General features: G+C 42.1%; 1 protein-coding gene across 1 annotated transcript; it reads right to left on the bottom strand.

The window, feature by feature from the left end:
- Positions 1-9,916: 9,916 nt before the first annotated feature.
- LOC126263021 (inosine triphosphate pyrophosphatase) lies at positions 9,917-24,534 on the bottom strand. Its single transcript, XM_049959987.1, has 4 exons — positions 24,079-24,534; positions 23,225-23,375; positions 13,293-13,610; positions 9,917-10,397 (listed from the first exon to the last, which is right to left on the bottom strand). The coding sequence occupies exons 1-4, from the start codon at positions 24,163-24,165 to the stop codon at positions 10,108-10,110; spliced, it is 846 nt and encodes a 281-aa protein (XP_049815944.1). The 5' UTR covers positions 24,166-24,534; the 3' UTR covers positions 9,917-10,107.
- Positions 24,535-25,495: the final 961 nt, after the last annotated feature.

Here is a 25,495-nt window from a genome sequence, read left to right as displayed (position 1 = left end):
GCTCCCCAGAAAGTACTGCTTAGGACATGTAGGACACTGAGGCACCACATACAACAGGTGGGCAGGTAATACATGTGGGAGGGCCAAGAAAGCTCCCTATCAAGCATGAGCTCAGGGAATCTCATAGTTTCAGCAAATGGAAGAGCAACAGGCCCAAAATGTAAAGACGTTGGAAAATTCCCATTGCGCCACCAGAAATTCCCATAAACAGTTTTGTCAGTGGAAAAGGAAAAGCCATTCTTGAAGCAAGCCCATGAAGAACTGCAACAGATTGCAAAATCATCGACGAAAGGGGAGCCAGAGATGCCCGCTGGTAGACAACCCATTAGAGGGTTTATAGCTACAGTAAAGAGGGTGATGCTCAGGACAGAGCCCTGAGACACCCCGTTTTACCAGATACAGGTGTCCAGCAAGGCAGAACCCTCATGGACCTTGAAAACTCTGTCTTAAAATCCTGAAGCAAACAGAGCAGGCAGCCTCAGAAGACCTATGCATAGACAGTACGGATGGTATCAGTCCTTCAATAGGTGTCGTAGGCTTTATCCAAATCAGGAAACAGCCACAGTCTGGTATTTCTACAGAAAACCATTGATGACGTCAACCATTGATGATGGTCAACTGTAGTACGGCGCACTCGATATCCACATTGTGCAGTGATAACTAAATTGCAAGACTCGAGCCACTATACCAGCCAGATATGAATCACACATTTCATCACCTTGCAAACATAGCTGGTGAGAGAAATGAAAGGAAGGTCTTTGTTCTTGCCAGGATTACGTATGGGTATGACAGCAGATTCACGCCAGCATCTGGGAAACATGCCATCTGCCCAGATGTGATTGTATATATGAAGGAGAAAGTACTTGCCCGCAAGAGAAAAGTGCTGCAACATCTGAATGTCAACATTGTCTGGCCCTGTGGCGGAAGACTGGGATGAAATAAGAGCTTGATCTAGCTCCTGCATAGTAAAGGCGGCATTGTAGCATTCATGATTCTGAGAAGAGAAGGGTATCACCCAAGCCTCCTCCACTCATTCCCGATGGAGGAAGGTAGACCAATAGTGAGTAGAGCCCGGAATCCCCACAAAATAGTGTCCTAAGGTGTTGGCGATAGCAATAGGGTCTGCAATGACATCATCAGCTATGGTCAGATCGGTAATTTGGTCCCAGAGATCCATCGGAGGTTAGCCCATATGACAGAAGAGGGAGTGGAACTGTTAAAGAAGTAGTAAATGAAATCCAGCTAGCTTTTTCCCTGTCCTGAAGAATGCAACAACACTGCATACGCAATGAATACAGTTTGCCATTGTAAGGTGACAGTTAAAAACATGGAGATGGTGTCTTCACATGCGAATTGCATCATGGCACAGCTCAGTCCACCAAGGGAATGGGATACAGTGCAGTAAAGATGAAGTGCAAGGAATGAAACATTCTGCAGTGGTAATAAGGTTAATGTTTGTAACGTATTATGCCTGATCATCACAACTGGGGAAATATTGTTCAGCAGAGGTCGTTAGGGAAGAGTAAAGCCTCCAGTCAGCCTTAGAAAACAACCAGTTGGGTTTACACGTAGGTGGAGTCAGCAAACGGATAGCACACGGGAAATAGTCGCTTGAGTACATGTCAAGGAGAATAGACCATGTGAGATGACAGGCAAGCTAGGCAGTGCAGAATGAGAAATCAAAATGGGAATAGGTGTTCATGGAGTCTGAAAGGGATGTGAGTGCTCGTGTTATGACAGATGAGGCTGAGTTGATTGGGAAGTTATGCCAAGAGGACACCTCTCGGACAGTTTCTGGAAGAGCCCCAAAGGGGATTGTTTGCATTAAAGTCACCAAGCAGCATAAAGGGATGAGGGATTGATCAATAAGCTGAAGGAAGTCTTCCCTGGTGAAACAGAATCACTGCGGGATGTAGACATTACAAAGAGAAAAGGTGAAGTGAGGAAGGAAAATGTGAACTGCAAAAGCTTGCAGCCAGGTGTTCAGTGAGATGGTTTGGCTATGAGTATCATCCTGAATGAGCAGCATGACTCCCCCATGAGATGGAATATCAGCCTCGAGCAGAAGATCAAAACAGACCGGAAGAAAATGTGAGGTCAAAGCAGTCACGAGGATGCATTTTGTTTCTTGGCAGCAGAAAACAAGTGGACACTGAGATTCCAAGAGCAGCCATAATTTCTCCTTGTAGGATCTAATGCCACGAACATTCCGTTTGAGGAGAGTCATCATGGGTAAAGGGGAGGAGGGAAAAAATGAATAGTTGTCACCTCAACGGCTGCCGAGTGCCAGCCTTCGAAGACTCACTGCCACGGGGCACAGAGACTGGACAATCTTGAACAATGTGATTTACAGACGCATCAGCACTCTCACTGGGTTGGCCTACAGATTCCAGTGCAGAAAAATGGTTGGGGGTGTGCACCGCCAAAATGCTGGTTGCCTGGGTGTGGGTATCATGTGATGACACCATGAAAGAGGATCTCCAAGTCAGCGAATGAGAAGATCATTTGCCTTTGTTTGATTTCTTGGAGCCTTTGCAGGTGGCAGATGAAGATTCATATGTTTGTTGGCTGCAGGGACTTAAAAAGTCTTCACGGGAGTATTCCTTCGGTCCTTTCCAGCCTGCCGGTTGTGCAGCAGGTGATTTTTCTGCCAGACACAAAGATGTGGTGACTTCCTGCACAGCGGGAGGAGGAGGAGATGGGGTGCTTCCGTGACACTGGGCAATTTTACAACCATGATGCTGAATTTGAGGTCACAAGTCAGCGTGGCTGTGTCCTTCATAGAGTGAGATGTAGCAAGAACAGTACTGTAAGTGCCACATGGTAAAACACAGAGCTTTCTAGCAGCCAATAACTTCCGAGCAGCAGGGTAAGACACTTTTTCCTTCGACTGGATGGCCCGCTCATCGAAATACAAAGGATAATCTTAGGATGAGGCTGATTTGTCTCCATTGCAACCGATACAGCGGGGAGGTGAAGACGGGAAATCACCCTCATGAGCATCACTACCCAAGTAACACATTTGGCAGTGTTTTGACAGGACATTTGAGTGTGGTTGTAACGTTGACACTAGTAGCAGCACATGGGGTTTGGAATGTACGGTTGGTCTGTGATGACTTCATAGACTGCTTTGATCTTTGATGGAAGTGTTACTCTATCAAACATGAGAAAAAGACTGCATACAGGCAATAAGGTTGAATCAACCTTTTTCATTACCCAATGGACTGCAGCAATGCTCTGATCAGAGAGAGGCAAGTTTCTATTTCTCCCTTAGTCAGACCCATCAAGCAGCCTAGTGTAAATAACACCATGTGAGGAATTCAGCATTCGATGGGCCTCAACATGAATGGGATAGGTGGAGGAGCAAAGCTGCAAGCATTTGTTGGACAATCACAATTCGTCTCCAAAACCAAAGCACCATTACACAAATGAGAGCAGGATTTTACAGGGCTGGGCAGGCAACTGCCTCAACACCTTTCTGAATTATAAATGGATTAACCACACCAAAGGCCTGAACTTCTTCAGTACGTGAAACGATGAGGAACTGATGTGCAACTGATAGTGTCTTGGAATCTTTATCCTTATTCCATTTACGCTTAGTAGACGTAGACTGAGATGGTGATTGACTCATTGTGAGAAAAATCCCCCACGATTGCCAGCATCTCTGATGGTGTGCTCCTTCCAACATGGGGGGGAGAGGCACCTACAGAGGGGGTCTCACCCACCATAGGTGATTGTTCACACTTCAGGTCACATCTCCCGAACTCCTGACAGAGGGACCAATTGACCATAGGTAATTGCTCACACCTCAGGTCACATCTCCCGAACTCCTGGCATAGGGACCAACTGGCAATTTGGGAAGGTAACAGCTCAGGCACTCACCCCTCCCTGGGCCTGGCCTGCACCAGAGAGTATGTTTGAACCCTACATGTCGATCCAGGGCTGGGAATTACGCATTACCCAGTGACCAATTATGCATCAGACGAGTGGGCTGGCCTTCAGGAGTGCACAGGGAGTAAGAAAAAACAAAGAGAAACCTCAAATGTTGAAGGGGAGGAAGGATAGGAGATGGAGAATGAAGAAAGAAAGAAGGTAAGAAAGAGAGAAACAACAGTGGAGGAACTGTTATGATATCAGGCTACTGAAAATTCAGAACACATTCCCAAAAATATCTCAGACATGTTACCCTAGGGAGAGGAAAAAAACAGCAGAAGGATAGACAAGCTGCATGGAACAGGAAAGGTGCTGCAAAGGCTGGGGACCCATGGTAGCCAAGAGTGTGAGCCCCTGGGGGAGGGGGGTTCAGTATGAATACTGTCAGCTTACTCTTGTTATATATTGGGATTACTATTAGTTGCAAAACAGTGAGAGAGAAACAGTTAAGGCACACTGTTAATCATGATTTAGCTCTCTCACTAGTGTGGTCACCCTTGTGGAGGGTGAAGTCCCTTATCAAGCTGGCATCACAGAGTTTGCAATGGGTCTCCTGCGGACACAAAGAGGTTCTGCCTGTGTCGAGTCAACAAGGGTCCTGAGCTTTTAATACCGTTTATGTTTCACTGTGAAATTAGCACAATATTTCTGGTAAGGGTTACTTTGGTTTGCTACTTTACTTTCTGCCTAATAAATGCAACTGTGGTAACAGGGACAGGGTTTGATGAACTTTTTGGTGATCCCTGCAGGGTTATTCATAAGTAGCTCAGCGGTTTCAGAAGACAACTGTGAGGAAACTACAATACAAACAGAAAAAGATACATATCAGTGGATAATGCATCTCGCCAAATTTCCATTCATAATATGTTCCATGGTGTAGTTGCACTTGGGAGCAGGGGTGCCAGAACATGTAGACATATTATCCGCTCCATACTGTTGCATGAAATTTATTTCACACCTGCAGATAGGCATCCCTATGAACAGATTTGCAAAGTGGGCTGCTGTTGCATTTTCCTGGGCAATTCAGGACAATGACTTCAATGAACTGCATACACATTTGCCACGTAACAAATGTTGCCCATATTGAGCACCTGAAAAGCGAGTTAAATATTGGAGAGATGCTCTGTTCATTGACATGTGTCTACTTTCTGTATGCCTCGTAGTTTTGGTGCAGTCACTTTCTGAAACCACAGAGGAACTGTATACCTCAATCCCACTAGTATCACTTGAGCTGACTTCATTGACACCAATATTCTGTTACCAGATGGCTGTTAACGAGATCTCTTTGGTATGTGGCTCACTTTTTCAATAGTCTTAACCTCTTGTGAGGTAGATAGAGTACTTCTAGAGAAGCATATACCATTCTTACCTCTTTGTGGTAATGAATGACTTTGCAAGCTATTTGATTTTACTGTAGTTGATGCCTACTTGGAGGAGTCTGTGACCTTATCAATAAGTACCTTTGTGTGCATGTGTAGAGGGACACCACTTAACCCTCCAGCAGGTGCACCATTTTTTATAACATGACTGGGTTTGCAGCAAACCTTATACACATGAAAAGAATAGCTGCCTTTAAGTTACTGAGGTAAACACATATGACCAAAATTACAGTTTAATTTTAGTTTAATTAAACAATGATACAATAAACTTAGATTATATGAGCTTTACCACTATTTGATTAAACAATAATACAATAAACTTTCACAATACTAATATGTTGCCGTGTACAAGTGTTAACACAATAACAACCCACTGAAAGCATTAAACAGCTTAGTTACATCAGATCCCGCCCAACTGCTTATTCGACTGCTAATTCTCTCTTAGACAACTGTCTCATTGTGGGATTGTGCCACTAGCTTGGAAATGGGTCATTTTCTTGCATTCACTGTAAATTTTTTTCTCACCTAACTCACTTTTTATTTTGTATTATTGCTGCTCATTTTAGTGTATGTTAGCTGAAGCAATAATGAATGAATAGGTACTGGCGTTCAATTGTAAAACAATAATGGGATGGTACAAGACAATGTTATTTGTGGTTGGTGCACTTTACACACAGGCGTACCCACTCAAGAGTTAATACTGATTTTGGAAGAATCTGTATTAACGAATTCACTTTGGATAACTATTTCCTGACTGCTGAAGTGACAATCATAAGTTAAGCTGTTGCGCTATATACAAATTATTTGCATCTGCGTACAACATTCGGTAATTTCAGTTTGTTTCATTTTAATCATTGATATAGAGTGGAGTACACGTTAAACAGAGAACAATGCTCACCAGATAATTAATACAACACACTGGCAAGTTATGCATTTAGCTCCAGGTTCATGTGTGGATTTACTGCATTTCCCCTAAGCTGCCAGTCAATTGCATGCCATGAAGGTAGGGTCAAAATGTTGGTATTCATAGCAGCTGATGGCATAGGAATGCACAGACACATTTCAACAAGAAGTCTGACATATTTTGGTAGCATCTACAAAATTGGATGAAAGTAAGAAAGTAACCGTATTTCCCAGTACCCCATTCACTAGTTTTGTTCTATTCCTGACACTCCTTGCTCCATCATTTATCTTTAAGCATATTAATGTTGACTGACATTCAAACATAGCCTTCACTGTCATTTAAAGGTCTTATATTTTTCATGTTGTATGACGGTACCCTCCACAAGTGTTTGCTACAGTATGTATGATGCCAGACATGCTGACACCATTTCAGTCAGTAGAGAATCATTATGTTGATCCAGTCATAGCCCCTAATAACTGAGAAAGACTAAGACAACTGAAGACACTACTACTCTAGTGATCTGGGTAGTTAAGTCAATAATGTCATTCCCTGCTATACACAATGTTCTACCATGAAATCTCGTGGTGGCTGTTGAGATGTAGCATATTGTACAGGAATGATGATGCCTATCAGCTCCCAACTCTGAATCTCTAGGTTTGTCAAATTCATAACTTATGATGACTGACCGAATGGTCTCACATGCTCACCAGTTGACCAGACACACAGGGGGTCTCTCTCTCTCTCTCTCTCTCTCTCTCTCTCTCTCTCTCTCTGTGTGTGTGTGTGTGTGTGTGTGTGTGTGTGTGTGTGTGCGTGTGTGTGATGGAAAAAACACATTCTGGAGCTTTTCAAATAATCAGGTTCACTGACTTTTGCAGTTCATAATCTGCAGAGGCTAGAAGCAAAAAAATCAATAACTTAACATAATTTGAACATTATGACAAGTTAAAATTGCTAACAAATATATATTAAAAATTTTTATTCAAGTAGAATGTGCTGCATTAAATCAGCTTTTAATAATAATGCTTTCACTGATTAATGAATGTCATAAAATCATCATGTGGAAATCAGGTTCACTGACTTTTGCAGTTCATAATCTGCAGAGGCTAGAAGCAAAAAAATCAATAACTTAACATAATTTAAACATTATGACAAGTTTAAATTGCTAACAAATATATATTAAAAATTTTTATTCAAGTAGAATGTGCTGCGTTAAATCAGCTTTTAATAATAATGCTTTCACTGATTAATGAATGTCATAAAAACATCATGTGGTACTTATCCACTATCATCTTTAAGATAGCTCTTTAATGAACTAATTAAAGCTGACCTCAACTCTAATGTTGATTCCCATGGATTTCTTTTATTTACAAATTATGGCACATGTTGTGTGTACAGACAAAAGAATTACTTCCTGTTGTTAATTTAAGTACTTCTAACATTTATGCACACTCATCTCTAAGAGTTTAGCATAAAGTCTCTTATAGAAATTAAATACGTTTTATGTAACTCACTAAATGCCAAGTCTTTTTATGTGGGGGGGAGGGGGGGTGAACAGCTCACAACTTTGTTGAAATGATTTTGTAGGCGCTGAGGACCTACATCAGTATGGCTGGAAAAACATTTGAATTGCAACTCTCCTGATTAGCAGCCCAATGCCACTGCACCAGGAAAATGCACTATGACGACTCACCTTATGACCTAGGAAAATACTTAATTGAGGGTTTTTCTTTTTTAGAAATAAAGAACAGTTAAATAAAAAAGCCAGTCAAGGAGTCAGCTCCCTCACAGACAACAAGTCCACTATTTTTATGCCTGTCTCACCTCCCCTGAGGCACACACACTATGGTACTGTACATTTTCAGATGCAACAGTCAGGAGACGTGCTTTGATGGCAGATGTAGTTACCAAAGTAGTAGCATAATATGTTTGGTTTTCAATGAAGACGTAGCATTGCATCACGTAATAATAACAATAATAATAATAATAATAATAATAATCATAGAAGGCTTTCCAAGCATAACTAGGGACTGGCAAAAAAAACTTTCTAATTCATATGTTACTGTCTTTCTTCTCACCTTGAATGGAAATAATCTAACAGACAGCATCATACCAATAATTGCTATTTTATGAAAGATCTTTAATGGTGTGGGGATACTGGACATATTTTACATCCAAAAATTCATACTAATGCTTCTAATACCCAGACTTTCAAATTTGTATTAGACAGGGTGTCCCAGCTATCTTGTCCACCCAAAATATCTCTGGAACAATAACAGCTATTGGAAAACGACTTTCACCGGTATCAATGTAGGGCTGGGGCCCATGAATGTACATATTTGGAAACATTCTAAAACGAAAGCATATGTGTTTTTTAACACAAACTTATGTTTTTTTAAATGGACCTCCTATATTTTTTCTTCAGCAATCCATAGCATGACAAAGCACATACACAATGGCATTGATTGCATTGCAATATTCCCATTACATTCCGAGATATTGAGACATGAAGTTGACGCTTGAAACACCCGACATGCACTGCTAGCACACGTCCTGAGGCTCAGGCATGAACCCCATGCTGCCCGTGATCGCGATGTGACTGACATGCATAATCACACTTCCATACTTATCAAGAGGTCCGAAACGAATAATACGGTCTGCTGCCATCCTGCATTAACGTCGTACATTCCAGCAGGTATTTATCCCATATGCTAGGCGTGATGCGGTTCTGTAACATATCTGTGTACCGCAACATTATCACAAAGTTAACTTCGCTTATCATTAATCCTTTAATAAAAAGGTAATGCCGTTCAACGTTAAAACTTAACTTTACTGTAGATCTAGCGCAAGTGACAGTTAATCATTCACTCGTAATAGTAAAATTCAAGTTGATGGTTTTAGTGAAACGAGCAAGTGGACTAAAAGTTTTACCGTTGTTTAGGTAAAAATGTTTTGATTTGGGAAGTTCAGGTAGGACATAGAAGATGAATGTAAACATGTTTAACCAATTAGTTTTATTAGCACATAATTATCAATGTTATGTTTATCTAATGCGTTAAATGACAAATTGTTGCAAACAAATGATTCTTAACATCACTGGGTAAAATGGCCCTTTGTAGAAACTTCCACTGTGATACCAGCACTACATACTAAACATAGCGTTCACATCTCATGCTCAAAGTGATGCCCATTGGCTTGCATACACAGGGTCACTCTGCGGATGAAAGATGCCCTACTTCGTGCTACTGTTTCCTCTTTGATGGCTGTACAAGCATCAATAATGCGTTGCTTCATGTCCTCTGGTGTTGTTGGTTCATGTTGGTAAACAGCATCCTTCACTGCTCCCCAAGGAAAATAATTCAGTGTTGTAAGGTCCGGAGATCGGGCAGACCACCTAACTGGGCCACCTCATCCAATCCATCTAGCAGGGAACTTACGGTTCAGAAGTCGTCGTGCTCGTAAGGCGTTATGTGCAGGGCATCGTCATGCTGATACCACATGACCATTCTCCGGCTCAGAGGTACGGTGTCCAAGAGAACAGGAAGATTGTGTCGTATAAATATGGAGTATTGTCTGCCATTTTGGATGCCATTTATAAAGAAAGGTCCGATAATGGTATCTCCAAGAATGTTGATGCTCTACCTGACGGAGCCATTTTGGATTGTCTGCGGACCAATAACGCATATTCCTCATATTGACAATTCCTTTGTTGGAGAACGATGCCTCGTCTGTAAAGAGAACATCTGCAAAAAAATTTGGATTAGTCAGAAGCTTTTGCTGAGTCCACCGACAAAATGTTACCCTATTGCGGAAGTCATTTCCATGAAGATCCTGGTGTAAATGAACATGGTAAGGATGAAATTTATGACGTTTAAGAATACGCTGTGCACTTCATTGAAATTTATGACGTTTAAGAATACGCTGTGCACTTGATTTCGACACACCAACTTCACATTCAATTTGATGTGTGATGATTTGAGGATTCACAGCTATGGTAGCGAGCACAGCAACTTCAGCACGTTCATCTGTGCATGTTCTAGGACGATGTCGAGGTCTTGGATTTAAGCTTCCCGTTTCACGTAGACGAGATGTGAGACGACCAAACATCCGGCGCGAAGGCAATGGCTTGTCAGGGAATCGTCTTCTGTACAGTCGTTCTGCCTGAACAGCATTTCGTCCACCTACAACGGGGTACAGTACAGGTATGTAGAGTAGGGTAGAAAACAGACATATTAACTTAATAATCATAATGTTCACTAACAGTACTATCAACAAACAAGCAATCTCATAACGTATTTCCCGTCAACGTACATTCTCCATATATCAGCAGCATTTCTACCATATCTTCATGTGTGTACATTATACTGTACAGCATAAGTTCCACAACACAACGTTCATTCACAATGTGTACTACCTCCGTGCAGTCACTAGATTACTCTGATGCACAACTACACTGGCAAGCGGTGTACTACACGCCAAAGCAACAACAAATGGGATGCTCGGAGGGTGGTGGAGTACAGGAGTTTGCATGGGTCGCAAATCATAAACAAGGCGAAGTGGTAACTGTGGCAGTAGTGGGAACTACATTGGACACGTGACTATGTAGAGCCAGGCCCTGCGCGACAGGCATAATGGGTCATATAACGCATTAGATAAACCTTATTGGGTGTGCAGGATAAATAAGACAACCTGACGGGTGTACACCGATCGGTACTGGTTCATATTGTATACGTAGATACATAAAACGTGCAAGAGGGAAACCATTGTGTGCTTATGAGAGTTGATGGCAGCAGACCGTATTATTCGTTTCGGACCACTTGATAAGTATGGAGGTGTGATTACACATGTCAATCACATCGCGATTACAGGCAGCATGGGGTTCACGTCTGAGCCTCAGGATGTGCGCTAGCAGCGCATGTCGGGTGTTTCAAGTGTCAACTTCACGTCTCAATATCTCGGGATGTAATGGGAATATTGCGATGCAATCAATGCCATTGTGTATGTGCTTTGTCATGCTATGGATTGCTGAAGAAAAAATATAGGAGGTCCATTTAAAAAAACATAAGTTTGTGTTAAAAAACACATATGCTTTCGTTTTAGAATGTTTCCAAATATGTACATTCATGGGGCCCAGCCCTACATTGATACCGGTGAAAGTCGTTTTCCAATAGCTGTTATTGTTCCAGAGATATTTTGGGTGGACAAGATATCTGGGACACCCTGTATATTTCCTGGATGAGATTGTTATCAAATACTTCAAAAAGTTCTCTCTCTCTTCCCTTACACTTTTATCATTCCTTTAAGTCTCAAGTTGATCGAATTCTTTATGCATGACTGTGAAGTCCAGTCATTTGGCATGTTGGGAACTACACACTATGCAGTTCTGGCCCTCTAATACAGGATCATCTGTTTTCTTCTGCCATTAATTAATTTTTCTATCACTAAGTGATAACAAACCAAACTTGTAGTGAAACACCTTTCAACTTACAAAAAGTGTTATTAAGGTAAATACTGAGCTGACAAAAGTCATGGGACAGCGAAATGCACATATACAGATGGTGGTAGTACCACATACACATGACATAAAAGGATAGTGGACTGGCAGAGCTGTCATTTGTACTCACTCAGGTGATCCATGTGAAAAGGTTTCCAATGTGATTAAGGCCACGCGATGAGAATTAACAGACTTTGACTGCGGAATGGTGTTTGGGGATAGATGCATGGGACATTCCATTTTGGAGCTCTTAGGGAATTCAATATTCCAAGACACACAGTGTCAAGAGTGTGTCGAGAACACCAAATATCAGGCATTACCTCCCACCATGGACAAGGCTGCGGCCGACGCCCTTCACTTAATGCCTGAGATCAGCTGCGTTTGTGTTGAATTGTCTGTGGTAACTGACAAGCAGAAATGTGTAAAATAATTGCAGATATCAGTATGGGATATACAATAACTGTATCTGGCTGTGTTTACATGGAATGGACTGGGTTTGCTGATCTAACTGAACTGATCATTGAACTGTGTGTGTGTGTGTGTGTGTGTGTGTGTGTGTGTGTGTGTGTGTGTGCGTGCGTGCGTGTGTGTGTGTGTCTCGTCTATTTTTGACAAAGGCCAGTAGGCTGAAAGCTTTATTTGTGACAGTCTTTTTGTTGTGCCTATCTGCGATTCAGCATCTCCGCTATATGGTGAGTGGCAACTTTCCTTTTCATTATATTGTTACATTCCATCCTGGTTTTCCACTGTTTGATTTTATTTTGATAATCATCATTATAAATCTATGAACTCAGGTCAAGAAGAAGGAAAAAAAGAAACGTGTGAATACAGGATCATAAGTAGAAGGTCAAAAATGGAAAATGTTTTCACTGAATAAATACTGAAAGGGAAAGAATTAGTAAATGACTATAATGAGAACAGCAATAGATAAAAGGTAATGCTTTTTAATAACAATGATAAAAATGTTGTCTTATAGTGTAACAACAAAGTGCCAGAGACTGATGCAGGATAAAAGTGAATGACAAACTACATTATAGTTGTATGTTACTTAAGCCTCAAAAACTGTCCAAGGTTCGTCTAGTTTACAAACCAGATATTCTAGTCAACTGCGATGCACTATTAGCCACTTCCTTCTGCCAATCAACTCTTTATTTTCACTAGCAAGTTTCAGCACGTTAAAGAAAAAGGGGGCATTACGTTGTAATGCTAATATCACAGTTTTTCTTGTTCATTACAAAAGATACCATAGTACTAAAATGACTTTGTATCAGACCCTTTTTTTCAGAATTTTTTTTTTATTTATTTGTTTTCCACTGCAGAATTTATTACGGTATCCAAAATAACTGTCTGCACAACCAATAATGTCCACATATAAAGATGAGTTATCTGGGCTGTTGCTCCACGTAATATCCAGTAACACACACAAAAAAAAAAAAAACATCTGAACTTGAAAGAACATCAAAGGTGCAACAAGAACAACTTACATTCCACTATAAATAAGGATTTCATATTTTTCACAAGTCTGTAAGAGGTAATCAAAGGCAAACTGAATAATAATCACTATTAAATCATCATTTATTACTTTCAAAATAATTTTTGAGTTCACCCAGTGCTTTACTTCTGTGGGATATTTGATTTTTCACATCTTTTGGCAATTCAGCATATGTTTTTTCATATCCATCTGGCTGGAAACAGGGATCCCAGCCAAAGTCTCTTGGTCCCCTAGGGCTCACTATTGTACCAAATGTCTTCCCTCTAAAAAGAATGACATCATCATTTTCACCTCCTGGTGAAAATGCAAATGTGCATACAGCATACGCAGTTTTATCTTCCCAACCAGCCAGGAGGCGGTGTAAACCTTCAGGTCCAAGTTTATCTAAAAACCATTTTATGTATGGTCCTAAAACATAAGAAAGTAGAAAAAATTAATAGACTGAAGATAAATTTGTACTGAAAGTTGGTAAAACACAACATTTTCACAAAGGCACTGTTAAAATACTTAATCATATGAGTAAAGTATAAAAACAGTCTGGAAAATCTGATTTTTTTTATAAAAAAAATAACCATATGCACATGAGATTAGAAGTCGGCCACAACACAAAATTTCTCTTCCTTGTTACTCAGTTTGATTTCCTTGCTACTCAGTTTATTGGTCATTTTAATGACTCCACAGAGCTCCTTAAAACAGTTTCACTTTAGTTTGATGGTAAGGCCATTAGGTGGGATTCCATGAGCCAAGCAACAACGCAGGAAAGGTATGTGGGACTGGGCTCTGGCTAGGGGTAAGGAGACTTTTCTGTATTGAAGCAGATGGAAGGAGCATGGATCCATGGTGTGGAAAAATGCGAAAAATTATGTAAACAATGTAGAATAACGTCCAAAAAATTTCGCAAAAATACACTCAAATACGTGTGAAAATATACAAAAAGGATGAAATGGATGCAAAAGGGGGGAACAAGATGAAATCTGAGGGAGTCGACAATAGCGAAGCGCAAAAACTCGCTAAAATTGGCAAGAAGTCACAAGGATCAAAGTAAAGAATAACTAATAAAATGGATAGCAGGTCTGAGGGTGGATACATGTGAAGAAGGGGAACGGCAGATGGGACTGGATGGTGGAATTAGTGGGTGCGAACTGGGATAGAACAGAGAAAGTGTAGGGGGTGAAGAGGGGTTCGTAGGATGAGATACAATATCGTGTGGCACTGGAAAGGTGCGAGAGTAAACACGTAAAAATACAGTGCTGGAAATGGAAAAAAGAACACATTGACACCGGTGTGTCAGACCCACCATACTTGCTCCAGACACTGCGAGAGGGCTGTACAAGCAATGATCACACACACGGCACAGCGGACACACCAGGAACCGCGGTGTTGGCCGTCGAATGGCGCTAGCTGCGCAGCATTTGTGCACCGCCGCCGTCAGTGTCAGCCAGTTTGCCGTGGCATACGGAGCTCCATCGCAGTCTTTAACACTGGTAGCATGCCGCGACAGCGTGGACGTGAACCGTATGTGCAGTTGACGGACTTTGAGCGAGAGCATATAGTGGGCATGCGGGAGGCCGGGTGGACGTACCGCCGAATTGCTCAACACGTGGGGCGTGAGGTCTCCACAGTACATCGATGTTGTCGCCAGTGGTCGGCGGAAGGTGCACGTGCCCGTCGACCTGGGACCGGACCGCAGTGGCGCACGGATGCACGCCAAGACCGTAGGATCCTACGCAGTGCCGTAGGGGACCGCACCGCCACTTCCCAGCAAATTAGGGACACTGTTGCTCCTGGGGTATCGGCGAGGACCATTCGCAACCGTCTCCATGAAGCTGGGCTACGGTCCCGCACACCGTTAGGCCGTCTTCCGCTCACGCCCCAACATCGTGCAGCCCGCCTCCAGTGGTGTCGCGACAGGCGTGAATGGAGGGACGAATGGAGACGTGTCGTCTTCAGCGATGAGAGTCGCTTCTGCCTTGGTGCCAATGATGGTCGTATGCGTGTTTGGCGCCGTGCAGGTGAGCGCCACAATCAGGACTGCATACGACCGGGGCACACAGGGCCAACACCCGGCATCATGGTGTGGAGAGCGATCTCCTACACTGGCCATACACCACTGGTGATCGTCAAGGGGACACTGAATAGTGCACGGTACATCCAAACCGTCGTCGAACCCATCGTTCTACCATTCCTAGACCGGCAAGGGAACTTGCTGTTCCAACAGGACAATGCACGTCCGCATGTATCCCGTGCCACCCAACGTGCTCTAGAAGGTGTAAGTCAACTACCCTGGCCAGCAAGATCTCCGGATCTGTCCCCCATTGAGCATGTTTGGGACTGGATGAAGCGTCGTCTCACGCGGTCTGCACGTCCAGCACGAACGCTGGTCCAACTGAGGCGCCAGGTGGAAATGGCATGGCAAGCCGTTCCACAGGACTACATCCAGCATCTCTACGATCGTCTCCATGGGAGAATAGCAGCCTGCATTGCTGCGAAAGGTGGATATACACTGTACTAGTGCCGACATTGTGCATGCTCTGTTGCCTGTGTCTATGTGCCTGTGGTTCTGTCAGTGTGATCATGTGATGTATCTGACCCCAGGAATGTGTCAATAAAGTTTCCCCTTCCTGGGACAATGAATTCACGGTGTTCTTATTTCAATTTCCAGGAGTGTACGTGAAATGACACAGGGACAGTGATCAATTTGAAAGTATAGGATTAATTATATCGGCGGGAGTAAGTTGGGACATAAGATGCTGCACCAACAATCAGTGTGGCTTTGTAGCCATCTGCTGTACGCGGCCGAGACAGATGACACAGTGTCGCTCGTAAGTACAGCATGCAGTGCGGTTTGTAAGGCGAAAAGAGAAACACAGAAAAGACAAGAGAGAGGACGAACATTGAGTACAGTAATGCAAAAGTAAATAGTAACAAAGGAAAACAGCACTGGGTTAGATTTGAAGAAAAGCCATCAGGCAAAATTCAAACAATGGAAAATCCAGGATGGAATGTAACAATATCATGAAAAGGAAAGTTGCTACTCACCATATAGGGGAGATGCTGAGTCACATATAGAGTGCACGCGCACACACACACACACACACACACACACACACACACACACACACACACACACAGACAGATGCACTCATGCAAACGCAACTTTCACACAAGACTACATTTTCAGACAACAGAACCACACTGTGAGCAGCAGCACCAGTGCGTGATGGGAGTGGCAACTGGGTGGGAGAAAGGAGGACACTGGGGCAGAGAGGGGGAGGGATAGTACGGTCGGGATAGCGGACAGTGAAGTGATGCAGGTTGGGTGGCAGGCAGGGGTGAAGTGGGGAGGGGGAAGTAGCGGCAAAGGAGAGAAGTACAGCCTAGCCACCCACAGTGGTTGCATCTGTGGTGACGAGCAGTTCCTCTTGGAATATACCGAGGGTCTGACTGAAACCTTCACTGAACATAATTATCCTCCCAACCTTGTACAAAAACAAATCTCCCGTGCCTTATCTTTCCAGTCTCCCACCACCTCCCAAGGACCCACCATCCAGCCGCAGAGGAGCATTCCCTTCGTAACTCAGTACCACCCAGGACTGGAGCAATTGAATTTCACTCTCCGCCAGCATTTCAATTACCTCTTGTTGTGCTCCGAAATGAGAAAAGTCCTGCCCACTATCCTTCCAAACCCTCCCACAGTGGTATTCTGCTGTCCACCGATCCTACACAATATACTCGTCCATTCTTACACAGCCCCTGCTCCCAATCCCTTACCTCATGGCACATACCCCTGTATTAGGGACCTAGATGCAAGACCTGTCCCATAAATCCCCCCCACCACTACCTACTCCAGTCCGGTCACTAACATCACCTATCCCATCGAAGGCAGGGCAACCTGTGAAACCAGTCATGTGATCGACAAGCGAATCTGCAACCACTGTGCTGCATTCCATGTACCCATGACAACCAGCAAGCTGTCTGTCCCCATGAATGGCCACCGACAAACTGTGGCCAAGAGACAAGTGGACCACCCTGTTGCTGAACACGCTCCCATACATGATATCCTTCATTTCGATGACTGCTTCATAGCCTGTGCTATATGGATCCTTCCCACCAACACCAGCTTTTCTGAACTGCACAAGTGGGAACTTTCCCTGCATTAAAATCCTACGTTTCTGTAACCCTCCTGGCCTTAACCTTCGTTAGTAGCTGCCCTCACCCATCCAGTGCCTTCCCTGCTCCCATTCCAGCACTATACAGCCGTCATTCCACCACCACACCCAGTCTTTTTTTATTTATTCTATTTTATTATTATTATTATTATTATTATTTTACTTTAGTTTGTATGATTCAGAAAAATTCAAGGTAGAAAAGATACTATTTGCATATGACTAAATCTGCAATTCAAGTCAGATAACTTTTGGATTCCTGTTGCCATTGTGTGAATGTTGAGATCAGCTTTTCACACAATGCACACTTATGGTTCTATCGTCACCCCATAGAAAATAGTTGGAAGGATATAAAACTAAGCATTTGTAGCATAAGCCAGTTGTTCTGTCAATAAAACTCAACATGTGACAACTAATTAATATTAGAAATTACAAAAAAGTCTAGGCAAGCTTCAGTTTTGACAGAGGCCCAAGTGTATTATCATTAAGAAACAAGAAGTGGTAAATAAATACAGATTTGTAACTCAGAGAGAAAACTTATGAATCTTTGTTGTTCAAAAGTAACTAACACTAGATGAATTATTGTCAACATTTTCACAATTTTCACTGATAAAATAACGATGTGCTGCTAGATCGCAAACATACTTTACTATCGCAGGAATGTTCCCCAAAGTTCACTGTGTCAAATACAGTGTTAGTATAAATAGCGTACAACAGTTTAACGAGACCAGTACTTAATTATTAAAATAAAATAATTCTTTTTACAGCTGATATCACTAGCATAACTATGATACAAATTTACAGGATACTATAACAAATTGCAAAATGACTCTTCAGTCTATCATTTAGTGGCTTGAAACAACAGGCTAACTACAATATGTATTCTGTATATACAAAATACTACTTTTTACATCAGAAAATAGGATCAATTCATTAAAAATTAGAAGTTCCAGAGGAGTGGTCTGCTGCCCAACAAATTTTGGTAACAGTTCTGAAGCGAATGCCATGAGGTGTCTTTCAATTTATAAATGAAGCTGAAGTCACAAGGGCGTAAGTCTGGGGAGTGTCGTGGGCAGTACAGCGCTTCCCAGCCCAATCGATCGAACAAATCAGACACAACTTGTGCCATATGCAACTGAGCATTGCCCTGCAAAATGATGGGCACGCTCTGCAGAAAATGCCTCTGCTTCTTTCTCTAAGCTGGTCACAGGCTGTGTTCCAAAAATGAACAGCTTTGAGAAAGAAGTGGCAACACTTTCTGCAGGACACACCCATCACCTTCTAGGACAATGCACAGGTGCATATGGCTCAAGTTGTGACTAATTTGTTCAGTTAGTGGGGCAGGGAAGTGAAGTACCACCCACCACACTCCCCTTATGACTTCAACTTAATTCTTAAATTGAAGGAAGCACTTCATGGCATTCACTTTAGAACTGTTATGGATATTTTTCAGGCAATAGACCACCCCACTCAAACTGTAAACTCAAATGATGCTAAAAAGTGTATGGTACGGCTTCCACATCGGTTGCTACAGGTTATACACAATGATGATGACTACTCTGCAGGACACTAAAACTGAGTTACAACCCTCGTATATACTGGAGCAATATAATACAAATATTACACTTCTGTTATTAAAAGGAAAGTTGCTACTCACCATCTAGCAGAGATGGTGAGTCACAGATAGGCACAACAAAAAGACTCTCACAATTAAAGCTTTCAACTATTGACCTCACACACACACACACACACACACACACACACAGAGAGAGAGAGAGAGAGAAAACTGTAGTCTCAGGCAACTGAAACCACACTACAAGCAGCAGGACAAGTGCATGGTGGGAGTGGCAAATGGATGGGAGTGGGGAGAGTGGCGGACAGTGAAGTGCTGCAGGTTAGACGGAGGGCAGAGGAGAGGTGGAGAGGGGAGGGAGGAAGTAGTGGAAAAGGAGAGAAATAAAAGGACTGGGTGTGTGGTGGAATGACAGCTGTGTAGTTCTGGAATAGAACAGGGAAAAGGCTGAATGGATGAGGACAGTGACTAACAAAGGTTGAGGCCAGGAGGGTTATGGGAACGTAGGGTGTATTGCAGGGAAAGTTCCCATATGGGCAATTCAGAAAAGCTGATGATGGTGGGAAGGATACATATGGCACACACTGTGACACAGTGATTGAAATGAACAATATTATGTTTGGCAGTGTGTTCAGCAATAGGGTGGTCCACTTGTTTCTTGGCCACAGTTTGCCATTCATGCGGGCAGACAGTTTGCTGGTTGTCATGCCTACATAGAATGCAGCACAATGGTTGCAACTTAGCTTGTAGACCACATGACTGGTTTCACAGGCATGGGATAGGTGATGTTAGTGACCAGACTTGAGTAGGTGGTGGAGGGAGGATGTATGAGACAGGTCTTGCATCTAGGTCTATTACAGGGGTCAGAGCCATGAGGTAAGGGATTGGGAGCAGGGGTTGTGTAAGGATGGACGAGTATATCGTGTAAGTTTGGTGGATGGTAGAATACCACTGCGGGATGGGTGGGGAGGATAGTAAGCAGGACACTTCTCATTTCAGGTTACGACGAGAGGTAACCAGTCCTGGGTGGTTGCTCCAGTCCTGGGTGGTACTGAGTTACGAGGGGAATGCTCCTCTGTGGCTGGAAGGTAGGATTTCAGAAGGTGGTGGGAGACTGGAAAGATAAGGCACGGGAGATTTGTTTTTGCACAAGGTTGGGAGGATAATTATGGTCAGTGAAGGCTTCAGTGAGATACTTGGTATATTTTGAGAGGGACTGTTCGTCACTGCAGATGTGACGACCAAGGGTGGCTAGACTGTCCAGAAGGGACTTCTTGGTGTGGAATGGCTGGCAGCTGTCGAAGTGGAGGTATTGCTGGTGGTTAGTAGGCTTGATATGGACGGAGGTACAGATGTAACCATCTTTGAGGAGGAGGTCAACATCTACGAAAGTGGCTTGTTGGGTTGAGTAGGACTAGGTGAAGCAAAAGGGGGGAGAAGTTATTGAGGTTCTGGAGAAAGGAGGATACAGTGTCCTCACCTTCGATCCAGATCGAGGGTGAACAGAGAGAGCAGAACTGCACTGAGCCAAGCAGAAGGAAGCAAATGTCTCTGCCCAACAGTAACTCAAGAGGGGTACTACTGAATCTACACAAGAATTGCTGAGGCACCAATACAGCCACAACTTTTTAGTGACCAAATGATTTTTATGTTCTATCTAAGAGATGAGTTGGCAAAACTGATGTCTGGTAGCGGAGTGTGCATTGACTCTATATGTAAGTTTATTGGACCTGCTTTCAATGGATCACTTTTTGCTTTTCAGCTACTGTTAAAAAAATTCATCAAATTCAGTAGAAAATGATTTGAATTTCACACCTTTCTCGCTGCTATTGCTATCTGGCATTTCAATTCCATATGCCTTGCCAAATTTATTTGTATCATCCATTTACTTGTTCGAAACTGTCATCGTCTTCTTCTATGAATTTTTACACAGTAGATGGCTTTTTCCTTTTTGATGACTTTATGAATAATTTTACATTACAGCTTATAGTGAATTTTTAAATCTAGGTTGGAGCTAGTCCTTTGCATTAAGTAAAATCCTCTCTTCCTAGCACAAGATATTTTGATAGATGTTAGCCACCCTTTTTCCTCGGCTTCCACTGTATATGCATCTGCCCTGTTGTGAAGCGAGTGTTGATTTATAATATTTAAGAATATTTTTGGGGAAGAAGTTTCTTATCTAACGTGTGTCCTTGGTAGGCTATTACACATTTCTGTGACTTCCAGATGATGTTTTGTTATGCATAATGCACCCACAGAAACATCTTTAGAGTTTTCAGTGTCCTGCACTGATATGAGAAGCTAGTTTTTCTTATTGAATGAGCTCATATTCTGATGGAAAAATTAAAATGTATTATGACTGTTAGCCTTCGAACTGTCCAAGTTTTCACCTTTTGTGTCTCCATTTATTATTGCAACCATGTGTAAAATTTCATCTTCACTTAAAACATCCAGACTGATCGGCCTTGGTCAATATGTAAAACCTTCCCCCTCACATTTTATCTCTGGCTGCGGGAGACATCCTTGGAGGTGAAGTAGCAAACTACATTTATTTGGCAGCTTTGCTTTGTGGGCACTTATTATAAAAAAAGGACTAATTAAAATATTGAAAACCACATGGATTGGACAGTGTTCTGGTTACCGAGAAAGTTCTTGGAAATTAGTTGTGGTCATATTCTCTTAACCAAAACATTCAGATGTAGACTATCCCATGTTTGGTGCCACCATGCGAGAGGCAACGGAAATCACAAAAATGTGTGCTCACCTCCATCTACTGAGCGACGCTAAAAGTTTTACATTAAAAGTTCAACGGAATGCTTCATCCAGGGCTTGTATCACTCAATGCATGAGAAAATCTTTGCATCTGTGTGAGGAGCATTCTCAGCAATGTACCTCATGTCATCCCCAATTGTGTAACTGAGGTTACTGTCCATTCTGTTCCCGGCACCTCCAATAAACACTACATGATCTTCCTTATCAAGATGCTTCACCAGAGAACCTAAATCACAGGTGATCTTCCTTATCAAGATGTTTTACCAGAGAACCTAAATCACAGGTGAAATCACTGAGCCCATCACTTGGCATAAAAATACTGATTACATAGTGTTACGTGGAAAAAGTGGGTTACAAAATTAACCGTAACAACATTAAGGGAAATGACCAAGAGAGTTGACATGATGATAAGCATTAGGACAGGTAAATGACTGAACCACGGACAAACTTTACAGATCAGGAAAGAGGTTCAAGAGATGCTAAATTTAGTTTAGATGGCCCTAACAGTTTCACTATTCTGGAGACAGTAGACAGAAGTGTGCAGACAATGCAAGTAGTTTGGGAACACTCAAGACAGAGAAAAATGTGCAAGATAATCTTAGCAGTAGTCAGAGGGTTAAAAGGACAAAGAATGTCCTCATACCAGAATGCATGCTGATCTGAGCTGCTGGCTGGAGATGGCAGACATGTGTGCGTGAGGTGTGTTTGCTTGTGTGAATGAACAGTGTGACAAAGGCTGTGGCTGAAAACTTATGAGTAAGTTTATTTTAATTGTGGCTTTGTGCAACTTAACATTTCATCTTTACAGTAAGCAGTATTCTATCTTTTCTTATATTGTTGATATTCCAACCTGGAGTTTCCATCGTTTGACAACAAAATTAAGTAGGTCTATACAGATAGTTTCACTAGTGAGTTTAAGAGCGATTCTAAAGTGGTACAATTTCTTTAATAACACAAGCGAATACTATTTGTAAATGTCAATGTCTCTAAAATCCTATCCTGAAAGAAAATGAAAGAAAAGGATCAATCAAGGCTTCCCTGAACACTGTTTTTTTTTTTTACCATTTCAGAAATGTGAAATTTACAACTATTTCATGTTTATACAAAAGGCAGGTACCAGTAATTAATACAACTGATATCAGGAAACCTTGATATCACTAACAATGGTATTTACTGGATCACAAAGATGCAGTTTACAGTAACTTCAGCTTTCTATTACTGAATTACTTTATCTGTTCCATGTACCTGAAAGTTTTTCTTAATATTAGTACTACAAAACACATGCAGTTGAAAGGATAAATGAAGATATACAGGTTCCTCATAATTTGGCAGTTATTCAGGACCGGTCAACAAACATGCAAAGAATGTGGAGAAATTACAGTATGAGACAAATATCATTCATAATAACCAAACTACTGAAAAGAATTACCAGTAAAGGATAGAAATAACCATCACTTATAGTGAATCTTGCATGTCAGAATTTTTATGGGTAATGAAAGTGTTTTACAAACCAGGTAGTCCACCCAAAGCATTGAAACACAGACAAGTATCCTCGATCATTACTGGACCTTTCACAATTGCTGCTGCTGCCTTGCACTTGTTTATGCATATTTCATCTACTTCACCTTGATACTCAGGCAAATCAATTTTCTGACTTGCAAGCTGAAATAATCAGAAGGTAAAGTAAATTAAAAGTATTGTTAAAAGTGACAACAGACGTACGGTAACAGTAGGAATTCATTCTACAAATAAACTGCCTAACACAGTAGATGCATTAGGTTACATCTTTATTTTCTGGTTATGCCATACATATTAACGGTGAATGTAGTACAAGCTATTGATTATATACTGTATCTCAACTACTACTTAATTTCCCCGAGGCGTGGTGGTTTAAGTTGTCCTCGTACAAGTATGCATAAAGAGGTGCATTTTAAGTTATTATGTTCAATGCTCACAACGCTGAGATAACTTGCGATGCGGTTCTTTATACTGAATGCCGTAATGCAATATACAGTGCGTGTAACTAATATACCTAAACTGAATACGAGAAAAAGCAAGTTATAATCGAGGAATCATATGGCAGTACTGCAGTAGTAAAATACGAAGTCTTGAACGGCGGCATGTCAACAATAAGTGTAAAATTTCACAGCTCGGCAAACAAAATTTTGTTTGGAATGTCTGAATGAATTTTTATCAACCATTAAATTCCGAAGCTAAAAAGTGTGGGAATTATTTTGGAGTCCAAACTGTCATGTGCGCTACTGAGTAGAAATCCCGATCATAAACATCGCCTGATTAACTCTACATGCACTAACTAGGTACTGTATACCATAACCTAGTAAGCAAAATAATAGTTTCAACTTGCCTCGTACGGTAAACTTTTACCAAGAATTGCTACAACTTCCTCTAACTTCTTAGCGTTACCGGTAACAAACACTAGTGAACGAGACATACTCTTGGGCAACTGTCACCCAGTCTCACGATCTGTGGGTTCTGCACTGCACAACAACCTATATATGCGTACCGGTACGTACGAATCTGCCGAGGTACAGATTTTAGTTTATTTGCTGAACTTAATATTTGTTTAATCTCAGTATGACCAAGAGACGAACTACTGTCGTTAGCTCAATGTGGAAATTTCGTTTTCTTTTAAAATGTGTTCGTTTCACTTGCTGTCTGCTAGTGTTCACACATTTGTAATTGTTGTAGCGAGTACTTCTGTCACAGTAAAGTTGAGATATATGTGTCGGAAAGCATTTCTATAGTCTAACGGCCGGCCGAGGTGACCGAGCGGTTCTAGGCGCTACAGTCTGGAACCGCGCTACCGTAGATATAATGTTGTTCGAATGTGAATAAAATAAATAAATAAAAATACAAAAACGGAACATTTACCAGTAATTGTTAAAAATACAGTTCGTAGCCGCAACAATTTATCAGACCAAGTGATCTCTATATAGGCGTCACTGAATAGACCTTAGTACTACAATAATATTTGAGCCCAAGGGTTTTGTCTCAAGCCACTCTGTGACGTGGGGAGAAGTTGATTCTCGAGGACCGCTGCTGCTGCGTCGCTCGCCGTTTCTTCTCACACGTTCTTCGAGTTCTTTCGTAGATTCGTCTTGATTGGCGCCTGTGGTGATTCGTTGCCGTTTCTGCTCGCAGACCAAGAAGTCGTCGACGCCACATGCAGAGATCAACGAATCCGGAGAAGTGTCGTCACTTCGCTTGCCTTCGTCGCTCGCAGCTGGGACAACGAACAATACGGCACCAGTCTCATCACTATCATCTAGCGAAATGCAGGAGTCAAATGCTGCCTCCGCTATCAGCAAACTGTTGTGTAGCCATCTCATTCACTGAGTCCATCGACACTTCTTCTCAGCCGTTCTCACGTGAATGTAACTTGTTGTGTTGTAATTTATCCCAGTCTTCTTCTCATGACATCACACATCATGATTTTGAAGCTCTTGATCATCCTCAGCATGCTTGTACTCAACAGGGACACATCCCCCCTCCCTTCCCTTTGCCTCCTCCAAGAACAGGGACCACTCCAGCCCAGGGCCCATGGTGCAGCCCAGTAACCCATGCCCGAAGTTGGTTGGAAACGCAACAGTGTTAACAACTCCAAACTGGCAACCACACAGCCTGGTAATGCTGCTCCTATCCCTTCCACTTCCCATAGGAAATCCGCCAAGTCGTTGAAGGATATAGATACCCCTACTCCCAGTACTCCAGGAACCATCAGAGGCAATTAAATGCCACTAATTGTGAAACACCAGATGCCA

Source organism: Schistocerca nitens, chromosome 6, assembly GCF_023898315.1.
Source record: "Schistocerca nitens isolate TAMUIC-IGC-003100 chromosome 6, iqSchNite1.1, whole genome shotgun sequence".
In the NCBI taxonomy this organism is placed as follows: Eukaryota; Metazoa; Arthropoda; class Insecta; order Orthoptera; family Acrididae; genus Schistocerca; species Schistocerca nitens.
The sequence above is the reverse complement of the archived record's forward strand: the minus strand, read 5'-3'. Positions and strand labels throughout refer to the sequence as shown.